We start from the raw sequence: 21,282 nt of genomic DNA on the forward strand, positions 1-21,282 counted from the left end.
TGATAGTTATCAAATGATCATTTTCTAATTCCATTGTTTATTTTAGATTCACCAGCTGGCATTCCACACTGAGGCAACTCTTTCTCCTCATCAGTACGGACTTCTAGATTCTCATTGCATTTGTGGGTTATCATCTGTTACTATGATTACGATTATTTATTTTGATGCCCCAGTGGAAGCTCCTGCAATCTGGCTTCTACATCCTTTCGGCACGTACCCATCAATTCTCTGAGTACTTCATTATTTTCTGGCATAAGATACTCCAGACTCATCTCGTACTCAGTCCTGGAATCAGCCATTTCTCCAAGGAGGTCCTGGTTGCTTTTAGTCAAGAATGGTATTTAGAAGAAAAGATCTGCTGCTGAAGTAGCACTGCTCCCAGGCCCTCTCAGCGGACAGTGAGAGTGAATGCCCTCCTCACCTGATCGGCTCTGACACCTGGTGTTGGGCCATGTGAACATTTTATCACCCCACTCAGACTCCAATACCCCAGAGCTAGGCCAGTGCCACACACACTGCTCCCACTCAAGGAGCCTTTCTCACTCTAATCTGATTCCAAGTATTACCAGCGATAATGTGGGTCATTTCACAATGGTAAAGGGGTCAACTCATTAAGCAGACATAAGAACTGTAGAGATCTATGGGCCTAAAAATATAGCTTTAAAATACATGAAACAAACAACAAAAAATGAAAGGAGAAATACACAAATATACAATTACAGGCAGAAATTTCAACACTGTTCTCGCAATAATTGACAGAACAAGTAAACAGAAAATCACTAAGGCTATACAAGACTTGAACAATACTACCAACCAACTTGATCTGCCTCACATTTATACAACACACCATTCCACAATTATAGATTAAGTGCTAGTCCATGTTCAAGTGTACATGGAATATTTATCATAACAGACCATATTGTGGGGTCATAAAACAAGTCTCAATAAATTTAAAAGAATTCAAATTATATAAGATATGTTCTCTGATGAAAGTGAAATTAAATTAGAAATCAATAACAAAGATATCTGGAAAACACTCAAATATTTGGAAACTAATATCACACATCTAAATAACCTATACATCCAAGAAGAAATCAAAGGTAAATCAGAAAGTACTTAAAACTGAATGAAAATTAAAACACAACATTTTAAAATTTGTGGGATGCAGCTAAAGCAGTGCTTAGAGGGAAATTTATAGCACTAGATTGCCCGTATTGGGAAAGAAGGAAGGTCTGATATGACTGATGTACAGTACATTATTTCTTTTCCAAATAGCCATAATTCAATATATGTTTGATGGAGGCAGTTCACTCTTCATGAAAATCACTGTTTTACCTTCAGTGAAGATGAAATACCCACATAACAATGTCCCACACAACTGGCCTGCTTAGAGGTCTGGGGGTCAGTGCATGACAGCACACACACCTGTGCGGTTGGCTGGCCTTGCTGACTGGGAATCTGGAGAAGTTAAGCTTTGCCTCCTTCCTACTTCATCAGAAGGAGAGGTTGGTAACGATGATATTGGAGGAGTCTGTGCACGGCGTGTGGGAAGTACGGTGGTAGTTGGGTAACTAGAGAACATTTGCCTTTAAGAAAACAAGAGTGGTTAGCATAAAAATCCTGTAAGTAAATGATTGATATATATATCACAACCTTCTGATAGAATAATATGCAGCTTAAGAAATTACAAAGGTTAGCTATAGTTTAATGAGGGGAAAAAGATTCCTTAGTTTAAAAAATCATTAGCTCAAGGGTGCTTTTACTATAAAAGTAATAAAATCTTTTAATTTATTCAACAAAATGCCAGCAACACAGCAAGCAGGGAAATGCAGCACTGAGTAAGACAGACAAAAATCTGCCTAAAATACCAAGATAATAGGCACATGTGTTTTGGTAGTCATATAACAGTTAGAGAATAAAGAAGACTTTTAAAACTAGGTAACTCACAATTACTTCAAATGTAAATTCACTAGCTAGCAATGAAATTTTTCACGTAAATTCCAAGTAAAAGGTGATAGGTAAGTTATGAAAAAAAAAAGATAGCTGCCTCGTCACCAAGCACAACTAAAAATAATATATGAATAACAATATGCCAGCTGTACAGGAGGAAAGACGCGGGAGAGACAGCCCCTCTCAAGCTAAGAAGGTAAACATAACTAGGGAATGAAGTCCAGGAAGATCCTCGTTGACTGTCCTTTAGATCTGTCCAACAGAAATAAGAACTTTTTAAACATCAAAAATGCACTGTCCAACCAGTGTCAAATACCTGTGACATGACAGTGTTCACACAGGGGGCAGTAGTTTTCTAACTGACTTTTCTCCTGTTAAATGACTTTCAGCCAGGCTGACAACAGAAGCTCTAACATACGCCCCAACTAACAGCAGGGAAATGAAGACTGAGAAGAAAGGAAGAGTCAAAAGGCCTGGTCAGAATCCTACAACTATACTAACCACAGCCTGAAAGGCAACAAGGAATAATAGCGCTATTGATCCTTTGAAAAGATGTCTTGAATTCTGCCACTGCTACAGGGGTTAAAAACCTTATTAAAATATCCTATCATTCCTCCCTTCCTTATATCTTGAACAGAAGCATCCCCTGGAACTGCATTACTCAAGTGAGAAAGCTGAGGCAGGAGACGTGGCCAATGGCCGGTGGAGACTGGCATGGCCCACTGGAGACTAGGCAATGGTGACTACTTAATCAGTGCTCCTTCTACCCAAGCCCACAGCAGGAATGCAGTGGTTCTCAAAGTATGAACCGAAGGCCACTGCATCAGAATCACTGGGCGACTTAATTAAAATGCAAACCACAGGCCCCACGCCAGACCTGCTGAATCATACCTGCTGGACGATATAGCCCCAGAGCTTTAAAAATCTCCCCAGGTGGCTCTTGTACACACCAAAAATTGAGAATAACTACTCTCCTCTTCCACCTGCTCAGGTCTCTGACAACACACTAGGAATAATAACCACTAAGGGAAGGGGAAAACAAATAAGAAAACGGGAGGGTAGCCGTTCTGCTTCCCTTTACTTCACTTAAGCCTAAGTTAAGAGAACTCACAAAATGGTCTCTCTAAAGGTCCTCTCTCAAAGATTTTCCTTTTGTGAATACATTTGGCAAACTGGAGCAAAAAGAAATTAAAAAACAAAAAGCCAAAGCCATTGCCGTTGAGTCAATTCTGACTCATAGCAACCCTACAGGACAGGGGAGGCCTGCCCCATAGGGTTTCCAAGGAGTGGCTGGTGGATTCACACTGCCGGTTTTTTGGTTAGCAGCCAAGCTCTTAAGCACTGTGCCATCAAGACTCCTCAAACAGGCATTAGTATGGCAGATATGAAAGATCGACTTCTCTACCTGAGAAGACTAAGTGGCATCACTCCTGGGGACTCAGATGCAGGCACCGTTTCGGTGTCAGTAACTGGAGTGGTGGCAGTTGTGGTGTCTTCCAGTGAGCTGCTCATAAAGGAAGTCGTGCTTGAGGCTGATGGGCTAGTGGTCACCGGTGTCTGTGCCTGCTGGGCTTGGTCACTTTCTTCGGCTTGTTGATCAACCTCTATATAAAAACAAAGTAAAGGTTAAGAGCAGTACAAATTTGTTTTTTTCAAGAGTCACAATGGGAAACTTCTAACTTTTAATTTGAAAATTTTATAAATATCTTTCGAAAGTATCTTTTATGAAAGATTTACAGAAAAATAAATGCTCTCACATATATACATTTTTGCATTCACCACTGTACTCATTACTCTAGACTCTGCAGACAACAGTAACAAGCCTTTGTCCTTACTCATTTCTTTTTTTAAAGAAGAGGGTTCTCTTAAAAACAAAAAAGTAGTCTCACTTTTGGTTGTAAGATTTGATAAGAGATTCTCTAGGGATATCTAATCATTAAAACTCTATTTCCTTAGCACTCTGCCTATCTTTAGTATATAAATGGGCCAAGATGAAGACACATAAATACAAAAAGAAAAAAAAATCCTGAAGAGAAACCCCATGCTCTGAAACAAACAACGCCTCAAAAAATAAACTACTGCTAAGACTCAAAAGAAAAAAAAGTAATTAGTTAAAATGTCGAAAAGTTCACAAAATAGTTACAGATATATATTTTACTATCTGGTAAAGGAGTCTAGAAAGAAACGATAGAAATTGGAGTTGCTGCAAAGATGGTTAATTCTATTAGGTTTGCTAAATGTGACGTCCCTTCATAATCGTCATGACCCTAACACTCCTACTTATACGCACCATGCACCTCTCTGTGCCTGTTCAGTGTCTAAGCAAAGAAAGGAAGGAAGGCAGGGAAGAACAGGAAACAAAAGGAAGGAAAAAGAAAAAGAATGTAAGCTTCATGAAGGCAAGGGACCTTGTTTTGTTCACTGCTGACTCCCCAGAACCTAGAAAAATACCTAGCACATAGTAGGTACTCAATAAACATTTGCTGAATAAATTCCAATTTTATTTCAGAACTCATATCCAAAAGTGAGGAAAAAAGATAAAACAAGGTTTTTACACTCACTATAAAAACCCAAAAACCAAAGCCACTGCCATCCAGTCAATTCCGGCTCACAGCTACTCACAGGACAGAGTAGAACTGCCCCACAGCGTTTCCAAGGCTGTAAATCTTTATGGAAGCAGACTGCTACATCTTTCTCCTGTGGAACAGCTGGTGGGTTCAGACCACCGACCTTTTAGTTAGCTGCCAAATCCTTTAACCACCGCACCACCAGGACTCCTTACACTTGATATATAACCTATGAAATTAGTAGATTTTAAAATGTCTCTGAGAATAGAATAATTTCTGCTTTGAGCCAGATCAATAAATACTTGAGTACCTTTTATGGCTGGCATGAGTTAAATTTCAGTTTTATAAAATGTAGCAATAATGATCAAGTTCTAATGCTTGTGTAGGTTTAAAATAGAAAATCTTAAGGCAGACAGATGATTATTAACATAAAAAAACAAAAAAGAACTGTTTGCCTTCTAAAGAAAAAAATAAGGTGAAAGTTGCTTCCTCCCAACAAAAAACTTTTACAAATATAAAGTATGTCATTTATGATGATTATAAATATAAATAATTTCAATGGGTCGAAACAAACAAACAAAAAATTGGGTAACATACCCTGCTTAATTCTGCCCCCAAACTGGTCTTCCAAAAGCCCGTGGACCACTAATTTGTAGATCACAGCTTGTGCTCGTTCCAGATCAGCTAACCCCAGCGCTCTCTTTATGGGTGACCGCATGACCGCGCGCTTTACCATGTGCCGCATCAAGAACTGCAGGGCCGCCCGCATCTCCACATCCTCATGGACAACTGGCGAGCTCGCGCAGTCTGAGTTGTGGCCGTTTTCGGCCAGAACTTTTGGTATCAGCAACAGCTCAGCATATTTACTACAGCCGAGAAGAGCACTAAGTGATTTCATAGCACCGAGGTAGAGATAGGATAGCTGGACTGCTCTGATTTCTGACTGGGCAACGTCATGGTTTTTGGACACGTGTTCATGATTTTTTCTTTTTCCTTCTGTTATTTGATGTTGGGGTTCCACACCTGGCAGTGTTGGATCTAAAGAAAAGGAAGATCCTTCATTTTCTGATTTGGAGCTCGTGGTACCCTGACTTTTGACATCATCAGATGTTAGGCCTGTTCGCGCATCTAAAGCAGAGTCACTCTCGGTTTTCTGCTCGACTTCCCCTTTCTCCTCAGACTCATGTCGGTGTTTCTTTTCATGTCGCTTGGTGCTCTGTTTCCCCATGTCTTCGTGAATGCCAGTCAGATACGTTAGGTCCAGTAGCACAGAAGCTGTCAGGCCTCGGAATCGCGCCACATCAAACGGCAGAGGTTCACAGGGCTCCAGATTGTACAACGGAGTATCACTAGGCGACCAAAAAGTTGGGAAGCTTTAATAAAGATCAGAATGACACAGGAAGAAGTGAGGGATAGACAAGAGGAAGGTACAGGAAATAATGCAGACACGATAAGATGCATCATGTACACAGTACAGAAAACAATTTACACAAACCAGAAGTCATTACAAACGGAGGGAAAAATGAGTCTGTAATGAGAAACGGGAGATGGGATGCTAAACGCAAATGCAACGAGATGTGCACGTGCTTTCAGAGGAGAATATTCACTGTCACATAACCTAAGCCAAGAGCTGGCAAACTAAGTGTAAAAGACCAGCTGGTACGTATTTGAGACCTTGCATGCCATACAGTCTCTGTGGTAACTACTCATCTCTGCATTGTGGTATGAAAGCAGCCACTAATGTACCAAAACGGATGGGTATGGCTGAGTAGGCTGGCCTGTGGATAGTAGTTGGCTGATCACTGATCTAAGCTATTTGTAAAGTCTGCGTAATAAATCCAGTTTATTATGTTGGTAATGGCCACTTACAAGCTTACAGAGAAGACTGTTTCATTAAGAATTTAACTTTATAGTCTCCCATTAATGCTTCTAATTTATAGTTTAAATAAAAACATAATCACATATTTCCTGACGTGGCAAGAATTTCCTTAAGTTTTAAAAATAGTACACTTAAACAAAATGAAACAGAAAAAATTTAGCAAGTGTACAAAGTTTTGCGACATACATTTGTTTTACTAATAAAATCCTGGTTCCATTTTACCTTCCTAATCTTATTTTCCCTTTGCCTCATCTTTCTTACTTGTTTTATTTTTAACTTCATTAATTAATTTACCGTATTACATGTATCTTGGTAAGGCATCATAAATCCTTTCCGAAAGAAGACTAAGAATAGATACTTTCAAGTAACTTTGTAAAATTTTCATCGGTTTCTTAGCTTGGTAGGGGTGAGGGTAGGTAGGGTCCATGGACCCCTGAAATTGTATGTAAACTTTTCATATGTACATTTTTCAGCTGAGGGGGCCCATAGCTTTCATTAGATTCTAAAATTGTACTGTCCCCAAATAAACACTAACAACCACGGTTTTAGATAATGTTCCATATCATATTAACACTATAAAGAAACTGCATTAGGCAGTTAATGAATTGTTCCTGAACATCAATAAATCCATTTTTCCAAATGGTACAATTACACAGAATCATTAGATAAGTGAATTCCCTTTGCAATGGAGAGACTTAAGATATTTCCTTTTAAATGTATGAAGTTTCTGTTTCATACAAATCCTATTTCAGTGCAAACATATCTAAATGCTTTTAAGCAAAGAGTTTATGTCAGATACATTGAATTTTCATATCTACCCAAAATGTTACACGTTGAGAAAAATGTGTGTTAAAAGACAAAGCAATACTTAAAACCACAGTAATCCAAAACAACTTTAGTGGCTTAAATGTTGCATTCAAAGCCCTCTTACCACAAAACATAATTGGCAGATCTGCATTGTCTGGCTGGTTTTTTTTAACCCCAGTGTGTAATGGAGATGATAAAAATGCAAAAAGTTGAAAGGAAAATCCTAGTCAAACCCAAATTAGTGAACTTACCATTTCTTCACAAAACAGCAAAGACTGTCAATATTTTACAAACTACTAGTATTCCAAGGGACATAGGTTTGGGACATGCTCCTTTATGAAATCACAGTACCAATATCCAACTGTATGAAAAAAAAATTACTACAGAAAGTCAACTGGCAGCTCACTTACATGATGACTCACTCTTTATAGGTAATGGCCCATTTCACCATTAAATATTCATTTGCTAAAAGTGTAACTCCACAGGTCATACCTGATGGTGATTTCTGCTTCATCCCATTGGACCTTGGCAGACGTGCTGCCTTCTTTGACCACTCCCAGTAGCGTGGCATGGCGCCCAGTCTGCCTGTGAACACATCGACCTCCAACTCTAAGACCAGCATCAACTCCTCCTATCACTGCCAGCACGGGCCACACCTCTGTGCAAAGGGTCCTCAGCTGTGGCTCTGAGAGGTCAGCGAGGCCGTGCCTACTGTGTTTGCCCTTCTCTTCCTCTTTGCTCTCCTTCTCCTCTTTCACTTCACTTTCCTCTCGGCTCTGAACCGAGCGGCTTTTCTTTAGCTTCTGCCCTGACTCTTTAATACATATCTTAATTTTGTGCAGCCTTTCCATCATTTTTTTGTTGATGCAGTAAGTCCAACGGTCTGTTCGGTGAAGGATACGGATAAGCTGAATAGTGGCCTCAGCTAGGACTGCAGCTACTGGACTACAAATGGGATCTCCTGGAAGTAAGTCTCGTGGTGTGCCACGCATCTGCATATCACAAATTTTCACCTGCGGGAAAGAAGGGGGCAAATGTGTGATATTAATAGTTCTCCTAAAATACTGTTGTTGTTGTTGTTAGGTGCCGGCAAGTAGGTTCCGACTCATAACGACCCCATGTGAGAGTAGAACTGCCCCATAGGGTTTCTTAGGTCGAAATCTTTACAGAAGCAGATCACCAGGTCTTTCTCCTGCAGAGCTTTTGGGTGGGTTAGAACTGCCAATCATTCGGTTAGCAGATGAACACTAAACTGTTATGCTACCAGGGCTCCTGCCTAAATTATTAGTCACTATAAATTCTAGCACATGCTGAACTCCTGTTCATACTCCTACTATATGTGTGTCGTATCAAACGGCTGCCAACAAGGTGTGAGCAAATGTTACAGATGTACCAGAAGTTAGAAGCCATATGGTCCTCTGGAATAGACTTCCATGATTCGGCTAATGGTATATGAACATTTAAGATAATTTTCAGATTCCTCTCTCATGTGCATAAATGCTAATGAACCAGATTACCTCTAAACTACTTCCTACAATACCTATAATAACACCCATGTTTGAAAGTTGACTCTATATTTGAAATGCCAGAATATCAAATAATGCCTTACTAAAGAGCAAAGGTAACTTCTAAAAATATCTAACCTTCTTCTAGATGAGTAAATTACTGGAATCAGGTACTTCTAATGGTAGAAACAGTTTGTGATATTTACAAGTTCTAACATGCTAACCCACCCAGTGCCCTCGAGTCGATTCCGACTCATAGTCTAACATGCTAGCCAATACTAATAAAAATAACAAATATCCTTTAAGTATACAGACTTGAGGTTTCATTACCTTTTCCCCTGGGTTGCTACTATAGAACATCACACAAGGGTACAACTCGGCTGCATCCACATCTTCAAAAGCTAGCTTGGGTTCCTACAGTGTGGCAGAAGTGACAAAAAGTAAAAAGAAACAAAAATTTTTAAAAACTGATAATACTCAACAACAGTAAAATTCAAAGCTCTCATGAGACAGAGTAAAAGTTACTAAGTCTCAGTTAATCTTGCTAAACAAGAAAATTCCGAAAATAAGAAACGACCCTCATTTTTTCATCCAAGTCAACAATCTTGCTGAAATTTTACTATCTTTCCTTTCTGTGGTTTGTTTGGTGCTGATATAAGAACCAAAACATATTAGAGAAAAAGCAGAGGAGAGTGAGTGATCTATAAATAACCAGAACTTGATTAACTATAAATAAAAACAGAAAATATGAGGTGCTTGTGAATGGGTTTCAGTACCTCTCCATTTTTCCCAAAGGAAATGGTCCTGGCTTCCATGTCTAACACACAGGTAATGAAATCTCCTTGAGTAAAGCTGGACAATGTCAGAGTCTGTTCTCCATTATGGTAGAGGTTACCACTGTAGGCCCTATACAGCCACATGTCCGAGGTAGTGCGGTGGTTAAAGTCATGGACCGGCCAGCGAGAAACTCCAACACATGTGCCTTCATTACCTCTGTTTTCTTTCACAATGTAAAACTAAAATAAAAGTGGTAATGTTCATTAATCTTCAAAAACCCTGCTTACATACTATTAACTAATAATAACCAATACTGCAGAATGTGTTTGTAATTAATACTTATGCATTTACGGGAACATGGTAAGTTTATTTTTAGCCTGAGTGAAAATAAAATAATTTCATCAATTTGTAATGATTTTAAGACAAAGTTATTCTTTACCTTGTACAACATTTAAAAAAAAACCTTTGAATAACTGTAACATATTAAAATAAGCAATTTTAGTTCACAACTTATGAAGCTGAGGAAGGGTGTCTAGTCCAGAAGGCTACTAATAAAAAGCTTCCATTCTTTATGTACAGATTTTTCTATATGTATACTTCCGGTGAGAAAAAAGTTAACACAGCAGGTCTGAGACTGCTATTCTGTGAAAGGTATGTTTGTAACGTTGGCCCCTGGCTATTACCTGGGAATTTAACTGGTAAACGGTTCCCTACATTGCCATAAACTTTCCCTAACTGATCAGGGTGGCTCATTGTGCCTAGACTATTTGTACAAACAGTGTGGTTTATGGTGAATACCTGCTTTGCTCCTGGAATCTAAAATTTTGGTACATGCTAGCCAGAGGGGACTAACGTGACCAGCCCCCACTCAAAACCGTGGGGACTGAGTCTCGAATGGACTTCCCTAGGGAAAAGCGAGCTGCTGCATTTTCATTGTTGAGGGAAGAGCGTGCTCTGTGTGACCCCTCATGTGAGGGACATAACGTGATTTTTCAGCTGTTCATTTTTTGGTAACTTTAGCCTTACAGAAGAGTTACACAAATAGTACAGAGTTCCTGTATACCCTTCACTCAGTTTCCATATATGTTAATATCATACGTGATGGTAGAACACTGCAAATAATATATGTATGTTTTTTAGTATTTCCACACTTTTTTTTAAATAAAACCTGGGGAAAAAAGACTAAAAGGCAAAATACTCAAAAAAGTACTTGGAATTCTACTCACCTTCCACTGATAACACCCAGAAGTTACTCCAGTTGATGCCAATCCATATCCTTTTCCTCCACTGCCATGAGTTAAAATCTGCCCATTCTCCACGATGCAACACTGAGCTTTCTCTGGGTCAAATGATACTTCTTGTATAGGAAGATTCTCATCTTCTTCCTCCAACTCTCCCTGCTTCTGCCAGAAAGGAAGATGGGTCAGTATTCTGGAGATACCCAGCTCTCCAGTGATACATATGTTCTCTGACTCCTAGGTTTTATTCCACAAATATTTATTAAGTACCCACTATGTACAAGTGCTCCAAACGGTTAACATGCTTGGCTGCTAAACAAAAGGTTGGAAGTTTGAGTCTATCCAGAGGCACCTCAGAAGAAAGACCTGGTAATCTACTTCCAAAAAAATCAATCATTGAAAACCCTATGGAGCACAGTTCTACTCTAACACACAAGAGGTCGCCACGAGTTGGAGTCAATACAAAGGCAACTGGTTTTTGGTTTTATGTACTAGTTTCTGTACAAGGCAATGGGAACACATTGATAAACAGAGCATGGACCCTGCCTGCACAGGGCTTATAGTCCAATTAAGGGACACAGAGATAAGTAAATAAATGATAACAGTACACACACTCCTCACTTACTGACATGGTCAGGTTCTAGAGACCAGGTCGTTTCATGAAAATAGGTGTTACGTGAAAATGGAGGATTTTTTTTTTTTCCTGTTTTCAGACCATTCTATTTGTCCAATTTTTTTTTTTATTTAGAAAATACTATCATAGAAATAGTAACAGTTAAGATTTACTGATGTGCTCGACACTGTGATGAGTCTGGCTATAGAGTATTCCTCTGCAGAAAACAAAGCTGGATAAAGCTGGGTTGTGTGACTGGAGGGCCCACAGCTTAACCATTTCACCTTCCTCCTGTGCTGGGTCAGAGCTTCCCTCACAGAGTCACCTATAGGGCTCCACTCCCACCCCTGCAAGCCCTGAATTCACAATCCAGGAGCCTGCTCTGCCCTCCAGGTCTGGTGACTCACGCAGGCTCAGGGCTTCCTGCAATTGCGCTGAGAGCCTGGCTGCACACACCAGGCATCACCGAGGTGGAGGCTTCAGGCTCAGTTGGCTTACTTTGGGATGTCATTAAACTCGCACACATTTCTTCTAAACACCCTCTCCGATGCCTTTCTCTTTCCTCCCTCCCCACCCCACAGCAAATTTGAGCTGCAAAGCCTCAGGCTGCACAGGAGCTGGGAACCAAGAACAGGTGCCTGCTGGCTTGGTGCTGCCTGCACCGCTACCCAGAGGCCCTGGCCACGGAGGAAGTCAGCCCCGGCAGCAGCTGGACACCAAGCCCACCAGGAGGAGGGGGCAGAAGGCATGGGCACTTCTCAGAGGCTGCCTGGAGACCCTCCTCAAGGGAAGGGATGTTCCACAGCCATTGCTACCATGCCCACCTTCCAAAAGAGTTTAACAGAAGATTTTTTACTGTTGTCATAAATGTGAAACGTTGGAATAACGAAACAGTCGATAAGGGAGGAGTAGGTGTATTGTAGTAAAAGAATAACAGAAGTTACATAATAGGTATAGCAGAATTATAAAAGTGTAGTGTCTAACCACACTTGGGAAGGACAGGGAAAGCATGACAAAGAGGGTGACCTCTGAGCTGAGTCCTGAATGATGAGGAGGCATTAAGCAGCTGGTAGAGAAAGGCATCTGGGGCAGTGTGTACAGGTACCAAGGCAAGAAGACAGAACACAGTTCAGGGATCTAGAGTTACAGCAAGCCATGTGGAAGGTCTGGAGCATGAAACTGACTGAAGTGAGCCTGGAAGGTGAAGACAGCACAAAATCCTGGAAAGCCTTTGGTGCCATATTATGAAGTCTGAACTTTAATCTCTAGACAATAGGGAGTGCCTACACAGAATGATTTATGTAGGGAATCTGTAATCAGATCTATGTTTTCTAAACATCGTTTTGTCAGGGGTGTACAGGATGAAGGCAGAGAGACCAATCAGGAGACTACTGCAAGAGTTCAGGAAAGAAATGGTAAGGGCCTGAATTCATTCCTTCAGTCTTTCAATGAGCATTTATTAAGCATCTACTATGTTCCAGTTCCTATATATTTGGCAGCGTACAAGATAGAGATAGAAAAAGTCCCTGCTTTTGTAGAGCTTTTATTTTAAAAGAGGAAGAAATAAAATAAACAAGAAAACCTAAGTGCTATGTTGAAATTAAAGCAGGTGATGTAATAATGAAGCCCTGGTGGTGCAGTGGTTAAGAACTCAGCTGCTAACCAAAGTGACGGCAGTTTGAATCCACCAGCTGCTCCCTGGAAACCTTATGGGGCAGTTTGACTCTGTCCTACAGGGTTGCTATGAGTAGGGTTTGACTCAACGGCAATGGGTTTGGTTGGGTTAGGACATAATAAAGAGTGTGTAGCAGCTACTCTAGACTGAGTAATCAGGAAAGGACTCTCTGAAGAGGTGATAATTCAGTTGATACCTGAAAAGAAGAAGTTAACTTCTGAGAAGCATATCTGAGGGAAGTACACCAGATAGAGGGAACAATCAGTGCAAAACCCTAAGGAAGCAACAAGCTTAGTGTGTTCAACTACAGGGAGAAGGCTACTTGCTGAAAGCATAGTAAACAAAGGGGAGAGAAAAAAGAGTACTAGATTTTATCCCAAGAATGATGAGAGATCTTTGGAGAGTTTTAAGTAAGCAGGGAACCAACATTCTCTGATTTACAGTTTTAAAAGATCATTATGGATCCTGCGTAGAGAATAAGCTACAGGGGGTAAGAATGGAACCCAAGAGACCAGTTAGGAGGATATTTCATGGTCCAGGCCAGACATAACAGTGGCTTGGCATAGAGTCCTGGCAGAGGAGGTGAAGAGATGGGCAAATTCAAGTTATGTTTTAGAAAGGAGCCAACAGAAGATGGTACAGTAAAGAAAATGGGGGCGATACAAAAAAAGACTCAAGGTTGACTCCTAGGTTTTTCACTTGAGTAACTAACTAGCACTGGCAGCAGTACATAGACAGAGAGCTACCAGAAATTCAAGCCAGATTCCAAAGAGGACGTGAAACCAGGGATATCACTGCTGATGTCAGATGGATCCTGGCTGAAAGTGGGAGTACCAGAAAGATGTTTACCTGTATTTTATTGACTATGTAAAGGTATTCAACTGCTTGGATCATAACAAATTATGGATAACACTGCAACGAATGGAAATTCCAAAACACTTAATTGTGCTCATGAGGAACCTATACATAGATTAAGAGGCAGTTGTTTGTACAGAACAAGTGGATACTGTATGACTTAAAGTCAGGAAAGGTGTACGTCAGGTTTGTATCCTTTGACCATACCTTTCAATCTGTATGCTGAGCAAATGATCTGAGAAGCTGGGCTACATGAAAAAGAATGGAGCATCAGGATTGGAGGAAGACTCATTAACAACCTGCATTATGCAGATGACACAACCTTGCTTGCTTTCACTTACTGATGAAAATCAAAGACCATAGCCTTCGGTATGGATTACGTCTCAACATAAAGAAAACAAAAATCCTCACAATTGGACCAATAAGCAGCATTATGATAAACGGAGAAAAGATTGAAGTTGTCAAGGATTTCATTTTACTTGGATCCAGAGTCAACGCCTATGGAGGTAGCAGTCAAGAAATCAAAAGATGTATTGCACTGGGCAAATCTGCTGCAAAAGACCTCTAAAGTGTTGAAAAGCAAAGATGTCACCTTGAAGACTAAGGTACGTCTGATCCAAGCCATGGTGTTTTCAATAGCCTCATATGCATGCAAAAGCTGAACGATGAAATAAGGGAGATCAAAGAACTGATGCCTTCGAATTGTGGTGTTGGTGAAGAATACTGAACATACCATGGACTGCCAGAAGAATGGAAACACTGGTGGCGTAGTGGTTAAGCGCTACAGCTGCTAACCAAAAGGTCGGCAGTTCAAATCCGCCTGGTGGTCCTTGGAAACTCTATGGGGCAGTTCCACTCTGTCCTACAGGGTTGCTATGAGTTGGAATCAACTCGACAGCAGTGGGTTTGGTTTTTTTTTTTTTTTTTTGGTTTGGCCAGAAGAATGACCAAATCTGTCTTGGAAGACATACAACCAGAATACTCCTTAAAAGCAAGGATGGCAAGACTACCTCTAACATAATCTGGACATGTTAACAGGAGGGATCAGTCCCTCCCTGGACAAGGACATCATGCTTGGTAAAGAAAAGGGTCAGCAAAAAAGAGGAAGACCCTCAACCAGATGGACTGACACAGTGGCTGCAACAATGGACGCAAGCATAACAATTATGAGGATGGTGCAGGCCCGGACAGTGTTTTGTTCTGTTGTACACAGGGTCGCTATGAGTCGGAACCGACTTGATGGCACCTAATAACAACATCAACTAAAAAAACTAACTAACTAGGAGGGTGAAAAAAGTCTGAGGAAAGAACAGGATATGATGAAACCAGGGATGCTATTTTTGACATACTAAGCATGAGATGCCTAGTAGACTATAATTCAAGTGCTGAGATAAGCAGAAGATGGGTACATAAGACTAGAACTCAGGAAAAAGGTCAGAACTGGAATTACAAATTTGATAGTCATGACATACAGGTGTGAATAAGGCTTCCTTAGTTGCAGGAGAAGGAATGGGGTGAGGGTTCTTAGGGCACAGCCTTGGGATGCTCCCAGCACTTAAGAGATTAGATAGAAGAAGCACCAATAAAAGGGAATGAGAAGAAAAGGGCATGTTACTGAGGTAGAAGGAAAACTAGAAAAAGTGTGGAATCATGAAGGCCAAGAAAATAATTAAGGTAGACAGATGGAAGGATTCAAGAGATATTTAGGACATAAAATCAATGGGACCTAGGGACTACATAAATGGGGAAGTTAGGAGAGTTTAGAATTCCCAGGAATTCAAATTTAGAAAAACAGGTGCCACCAACTAAGAATGAGATGGGAAGAAAAGGAGAAAGGTTTAAGGGAGTGAAACCTGGGTTGGCATGTAAGTTTGGAAGGCACCCACACGTAGGTGAATATGGTTATTGATATGGATGACACTGCTAGAAAAGCTTATGAGAGAACGCTGAGGAACACCAATGATTTGGGATGGAGGAATGGAGAAGGTAGCACCAAACAAGCATTTACTCCAGAGGAAATCAAGGCTTGGGAGAGGACACATACAGAAATGTAGGCAAAGGTAGTGTTTTGAAAACCACAGTAGGCTAGAGTTCCTAGCAGTCAAGTAAAATACAGACAAAAAAGTGTACACAATATTTAGCAATTAACACTTATCTTTGTCATTTAATTTTGGTGCCTTGATGGAAGATAAACTGTTGGATTGGAAAGAGAATGAGAAGTAAGGAAGTAGCTGAAATGTGTAGATTACTGTTTTGAGATGCTTAGTAGTAAAAGACAAGAGAGAAAATAGAGAAGGCTTCAGAGATAAAAAAGGGATTTGGGAGAGCGGCGGTGAAAAACAGCATGTTTCTAAGCCGAGAGAAGGACAGGTGGACAGTGCAGAAAGACCAGATGGAATAACTGACAGAGGAAGGTCCCTCAGAGAGGGGATCCAGAAACAGGTGACAGGATATTCACTTGTACTGTTTAAAATTACCTCTTTGGAAGAATCAATTACCTGTAATTTTATATCTTGCTCTTTTTCCTTTATCTGAATAGCATGTTTGGCCTGAGCAATGGGTGTCTCCCACATACAATCTGATAGAAGGGAAAATAAACGTTCCACAACCTGTTTTATTGAAAGGAAAAAGGATGATGCAATTTGAAAAGAGTAGTTTTAAATACTTTTAGAAAAGATAAATCATAAAACTGTAATATTAGGTCACATGTTAAGTTTGATTATATAACTGTTAGTTGCCGTTTGTGGTTAAAGTTAAACATCTTTAGAAAGAACACTGACCCACTAGGAAGCAGTTCCATTGCCCTCATGTTGCCTTACTATATGGACCTGTGATCAGGCCACACAGCCTCACATATCCCTCTAGAGACACCCAAGCCTAGTAAGAAACCCCATAGATGTTCCTTTTCTTCTGACCTTGTAAGTATCCCCTATGCCTCCACCCCTCACACCCCATAACTTAATTTTTCTTTCCCCTTGCCTGGGGGCAGGATAATAAAGCAATCTCAGAAACAGAAGTTATGCTACTGAATATGTGGCACATTTTACAACCGAAGACTCTGTAAGTTTAGATTTGGGGTGAATCATGTGATAGGTGTGAGAAACAGCTCTGAACAACTTTAAAAACAGAAACCTGGGCCATCTGATCGTCTTCTACGCCAGACTCACAAGCTGGCAGCACAGCTTCGAGGACATGAAGTGCAAGGAGCCTTGTTCTTAAGTTACCAACTAGAGGAATACCTGAGGGAAAAAGACATTTCTTATTACCAATGTGATTAAATTCAAAGTTAAAATAAACCTCTCAAAAAAAATCCCTGAGGCTGCTGACCATTTGTGGGTGGAATGGGCTTCATTTCAACCTATTACCACAAAAATTCTGAAATAATCCTGTATCCATTATTGTTTAGGAATATTTGTGTTTATGCCTCAGTTTTTTGGTACGTATAATAAAAAAGGAAACCCTGGTGGCGTAGTGGTTAAGTGCTACAGCTGCTAACCAAAGGGTCAGCAGTTCGAATCCACCAGGTGCTCCTTGGAAACTATAGGGCAGTTCTACTCTGTCCTATAGGGTCACTATGAGTTGGAATCAACTCAGCAGCACTGGGTTTGGTTTTGGCTCTTTTTTTATAATAAAAAAAGTACTATAATAACTACCTGTGCCGGTGGTTAAAAGCTCGGCTACTAACCAAAAGGTTGGCAGTTCGCATCTACCAGCTGCTCCCTGGAAACCCTATGGAGCAGTTCTACTCTGTCCTATAGGGTGCCTATGACTCGGAATCGACTCAAGGGTGATGGATTTTTGGTGCCAAGTACTGTGCTATTAATTTTATACGTGTTAATTCCACAAATCCAGAATTGTATCCCCATTTTACTGAAAAAGAAACTGAGGCTCAGAGAAGTAAGGTGACCAAGGCCACATTGCTCAGCAGACCTTTAAATACGTCTGTCCGTCTCTAAAGCTCAGGCTTATCACACTTACTGCCTCCCCTGACCGTGTCCTGACTGACTCAGAGATCCTCAGGGCTAATGGCCAGTAAGCCATGTGTCCTTTTCTAAAGGCAACAAAGCCAGAGATTGGGTATTGATGCATAAATTGCTCTTCTTTTAAATACTCATTAATAGAATAAAACCAGTTGAAAATAAATGACATCTGATTTTTCTTCATGCTCTAAAAACATAACCAATGTTAAATAAGCCTCATCTTATTAAAGGGGAATTAAAGCTATTGCAAGTTATACTAATTTTAAAAAAACTGAAGTAAATTGAGAAAGTATACACATAAAATAACATGTACCAGGGAAGACTGTTACATTTTAGCAGATTTGAACAGACTAGGAAAGGACTGACAGCAATCTACACAAGCAGGCTAAGAACCAGGATATAGAACTATCACATTCCATACATCACCCCAATCAGAAGCCACGATCACGGCAATAGAAGTCACATCAGGAGAGGAGAGAATGGACAAATTCAGTCTGCATCCCGATAATCAAGGAAGCAAAGTCAAAACCTGTGGTAAATTCTCACATTTAAACAGATCTTCTCCTATGCAGTAAGTGTGCTAAGCCTGCGCTTTAGACACGGACAGACGTATTTAAAGGTCTGCTGAGCTATGTGGCCTTGGTCACCTTACTTCTCTGAGCCTCAGTTTCTTTTATTGATTCCTATCAATTTTTACTCCCGAAATTAGAGTCTTCTTTTGATCAAATAAGTACTCAGAAAAAAATCAAGTCTTGAAATTAAGGCCAAGTGTTCAATGGGGCTAACATCTGGCATTATAACTAAAACAAGTGATGTGCAAAACCACTCTAAAATAAAAGGTAAGGATGATTACCTGAAGAACACTTCTGAGATGCTATATTTAAAAGCACCTCTGTCCACTTTGGGGAAGCCATTTTTGACTGAATTGCTTTTGAAGACACAACTCTGCGAAGAAAAACTAAAAAATCCCCCAGATGTAGTTCTGCTGCGTGTTGTTTCCTGAGAGCAGCTGAAGAGTGAAGAGACAAGTTTACGTGACAATCAAAAGCCAGCAGCAAACAGTCGTATATCAGATAATTTGCATCTAGATTGCAGTAAGCACAAGCCTGATTCAACATCTAGGTTGTCACTAAGTTACTGAGTTTTGAAAAAGAAGAGAATGGGGGAAGGTTGGAAAATAAAGCCAAACTTAAAACATCTTTTATTTCTGTATACAGAAATAGTGAACATGCTAGTATAATGTGTGTGTACACAGCAAAACAGACACCAATTCGACAGTTTCTGCATGTACAATTCAGTGACATTGATTTCAAGTTGTACAATCATTCTCACCCTCTTTTCTGGGTTGTTCATCCCCTATTAACATAAACACACTGCCCCCTAAGGTTCCTATCTAATCATTCAAGTTGCTTTTGTCACTTTGATCTCATATAGTTTTTAAAATAGCATAATGCTTAAGGCAGACTTTTTTTTACTACTTAAGCTAAACTATTGTTTGGTTTTAAGAAGACTTCTATTTGGTTTTATCCATTTTTTTTTTTTCCTTTACTGCTTCTATAAAGATTACAGCCGAGAAAACCCTATGCAGCAGTTCTATTCTGTCACATGGGATCACTATGAGTCAGAATTGACCCAACAACACCTAAAAACAACAATATTTATCTTTATAGGAGGGTGCATTTAGACTGGAGGGCTTTGTTTGCTGAAAGAGGTAGGCAAGTCTGTGACAGAATTAAATTGGTAGGACAATTAGAGAAAAAGCTAAGAACTTCTCCCCCTTTCCTCCCCACAGGACTCTACCTCTTCTTTACTTAAATGCTATGCAAATACTTTTACAATCATAATCTGAAGAATATCAAATTTCAGCCAGCCCTGTGTACCCACGTATCTCACTCCAACCTTGTTCCTATACGTTCCTTCAAGATCCAGTTCAAAAGCTGCCTCTTCTATGAAACCTTCTATCTTGGCAGCGCTACCTGGGAAAATCCCTTTTATGAGGGCCTGCATCTTCCCCCCAACCTTCAGCAAATATTTCTGTAACAAGATACTAAATTAATTAAAGACTGGAGGCCTCAACTACAAAGTTGATAGATACAACTTGAAATAGTTTGTGTTTCTGTATCAATACTACCTTTAAAATTAAGGGTATAACTTCCTTTTAATTAAGTATTTTAGGAAGGTTGGGGAGTTATTAATACCTGGGAAGTCTGCCTCTGAATGCCTGGCCACTGCTGATAAGAGTCAGTATCAGTCTCAGCTATCCCCATAAATAGAGAGGGTTCAGTGGTCCTCTCCAGGATAACCTGAGGGGAACAGATGCGGACTTGGTCTGCTGTCTGTTGTTCCTGCTGAGATTCATTCACAAGACTGTTTCTCCCTTTACTGGAAAGGAAGGATCCAGTTTTCTTGGGGACCTACGGGCTGACGAGTAACTCTACGACCGCCTTCCTGCTGTCCATATGAGCAGTATCTGGCACAGCGCGGTGAGAAACTGTCACCTCAACAACCCTTTGTTCCCCCAATGGGCCTACAGGGAAAACAGGAGGCAGCATTAAATGCTCACTTTTATGGATCATATCTTCTGGGTCTGCTCATGTCTTTTGTATAAAGATCATACTCTGTATACAAACAGAGAAAATGAATTTGCTACTGTTTCAATCTCTGAAACTGAAAAGCTAGCCCTCACACATCCTGCCAGATTGGGACTAAGGAGATCTAGATATTTCTTCTTAGATGACACTGTAGTTATCTGTTTACATGTCTGCCTCCTTCATTGCCCTAGAAGGTCCCTGAGTTCAGGGAAAAGGCTTTACCAACTTTGTATCAACCAGGTATTTCCTTTTTTTTTTTTTTTTTTAATTCATCCACCCACCTATCAACAAAAATATTAATATTATTTTAATGTATTTATTACATTATTTTGATATTAATATGAACACTCACTGAGCCCTCACTATGAGCTTTACGTGTATTATTTAATCCTCACAACGACCTTAGAAGGTTGGTCCTGCTATTACCCTTATTTTATAGACGAAGGGACTGGAGCATAGAGAGCTCAAATAACTTGCTTTCTTCCTCCATCTACCATCTACCTTGAATCTCCAGAAGAGATTCAAGGGCTCCCAGGGTTTACTATGATAATGGGACACTGTAGAGTCACAATATATTTTTGAATAGGTGATAATTTTAAGACCTTTATTTCTTTAATGATGTGACAGACATATGTAGTAGTTCTGCTGTTCAAGTATTAAGTTCTACTGAAATAACGCTCACTGTAATTTTTTAAGCTGTGAGCAGATGATCATATTACAACAACCAAAAGTTATGACCGCAAAATATAATGAAGAATTAATTAGTGACTAGGGAACACAGCAGCATAGGAGCAAGTCCAGCCCCTCTAATTAAAACCCAGTTCCCCAAAATCAAAACCTCTGGT

The 21,282-nt window shown here is 40.1% G+C and overlaps 1 protein-coding gene across 7 annotated transcripts in view; it reads right to left on the reverse strand.

Moving 5' to 3' along the window:
* The window catches only part of HERC1 (HECT and RLD domain containing E3 ubiquitin protein ligase family member 1), a 197,021-nt gene that overhangs the window by 48,320 nt on the left and 127,419 nt on the right, over positions 1 to 21,282 (reverse strand). For 5 of the 7 annotated variants that reach the window (XM_049905980.1, XM_049905977.1, XM_049905978.1 and 2 more), the window contains 10 exons: positions 18,700 to 18,855; positions 16,999 to 17,105; positions 16,365 to 16,475; positions 10,712 to 10,888; positions 9,485 to 9,724; positions 9,039 to 9,122; positions 7,696 to 8,216; positions 5,115 to 5,890; positions 3,356 to 3,554; positions 1,426 to 1,586 (listed from right to left, as the gene is read on the reverse strand). In XM_049905980.1, the coding sequence (XP_049761937.1) occupies positions 1,426 to 1,586; positions 3,356 to 3,554; positions 5,115 to 5,890; positions 7,696 to 8,216; positions 9,039 to 9,122; positions 9,485 to 9,724; positions 10,712 to 10,888; positions 16,365 to 16,475; positions 16,999 to 17,105; positions 18,700 to 18,855 (2,532 nt within the window). The remainder of the gene's footprint in view (positions 1 to 1,425; positions 1,587 to 3,355; positions 3,555 to 5,114; positions 5,891 to 7,695; positions 8,217 to 9,038; positions 9,123 to 9,484; positions 9,725 to 10,711; positions 10,889 to 16,364; positions 16,476 to 16,998; positions 17,106 to 18,699; positions 18,856 to 21,282) is intronic. The other 2 variants (XM_049905979.1, XM_049905982.1) reach the window with 2 other exon arrangements.

Source organism: Elephas maximus, chromosome 13, assembly GCF_024166365.1.
Source record: "Elephas maximus indicus isolate mEleMax1 chromosome 13, mEleMax1 primary haplotype, whole genome shotgun sequence".
Lineage (NCBI taxonomy): Eukaryota > Metazoa > Chordata > Mammalia > Proboscidea > Elephantidae > Elephas > Elephas maximus.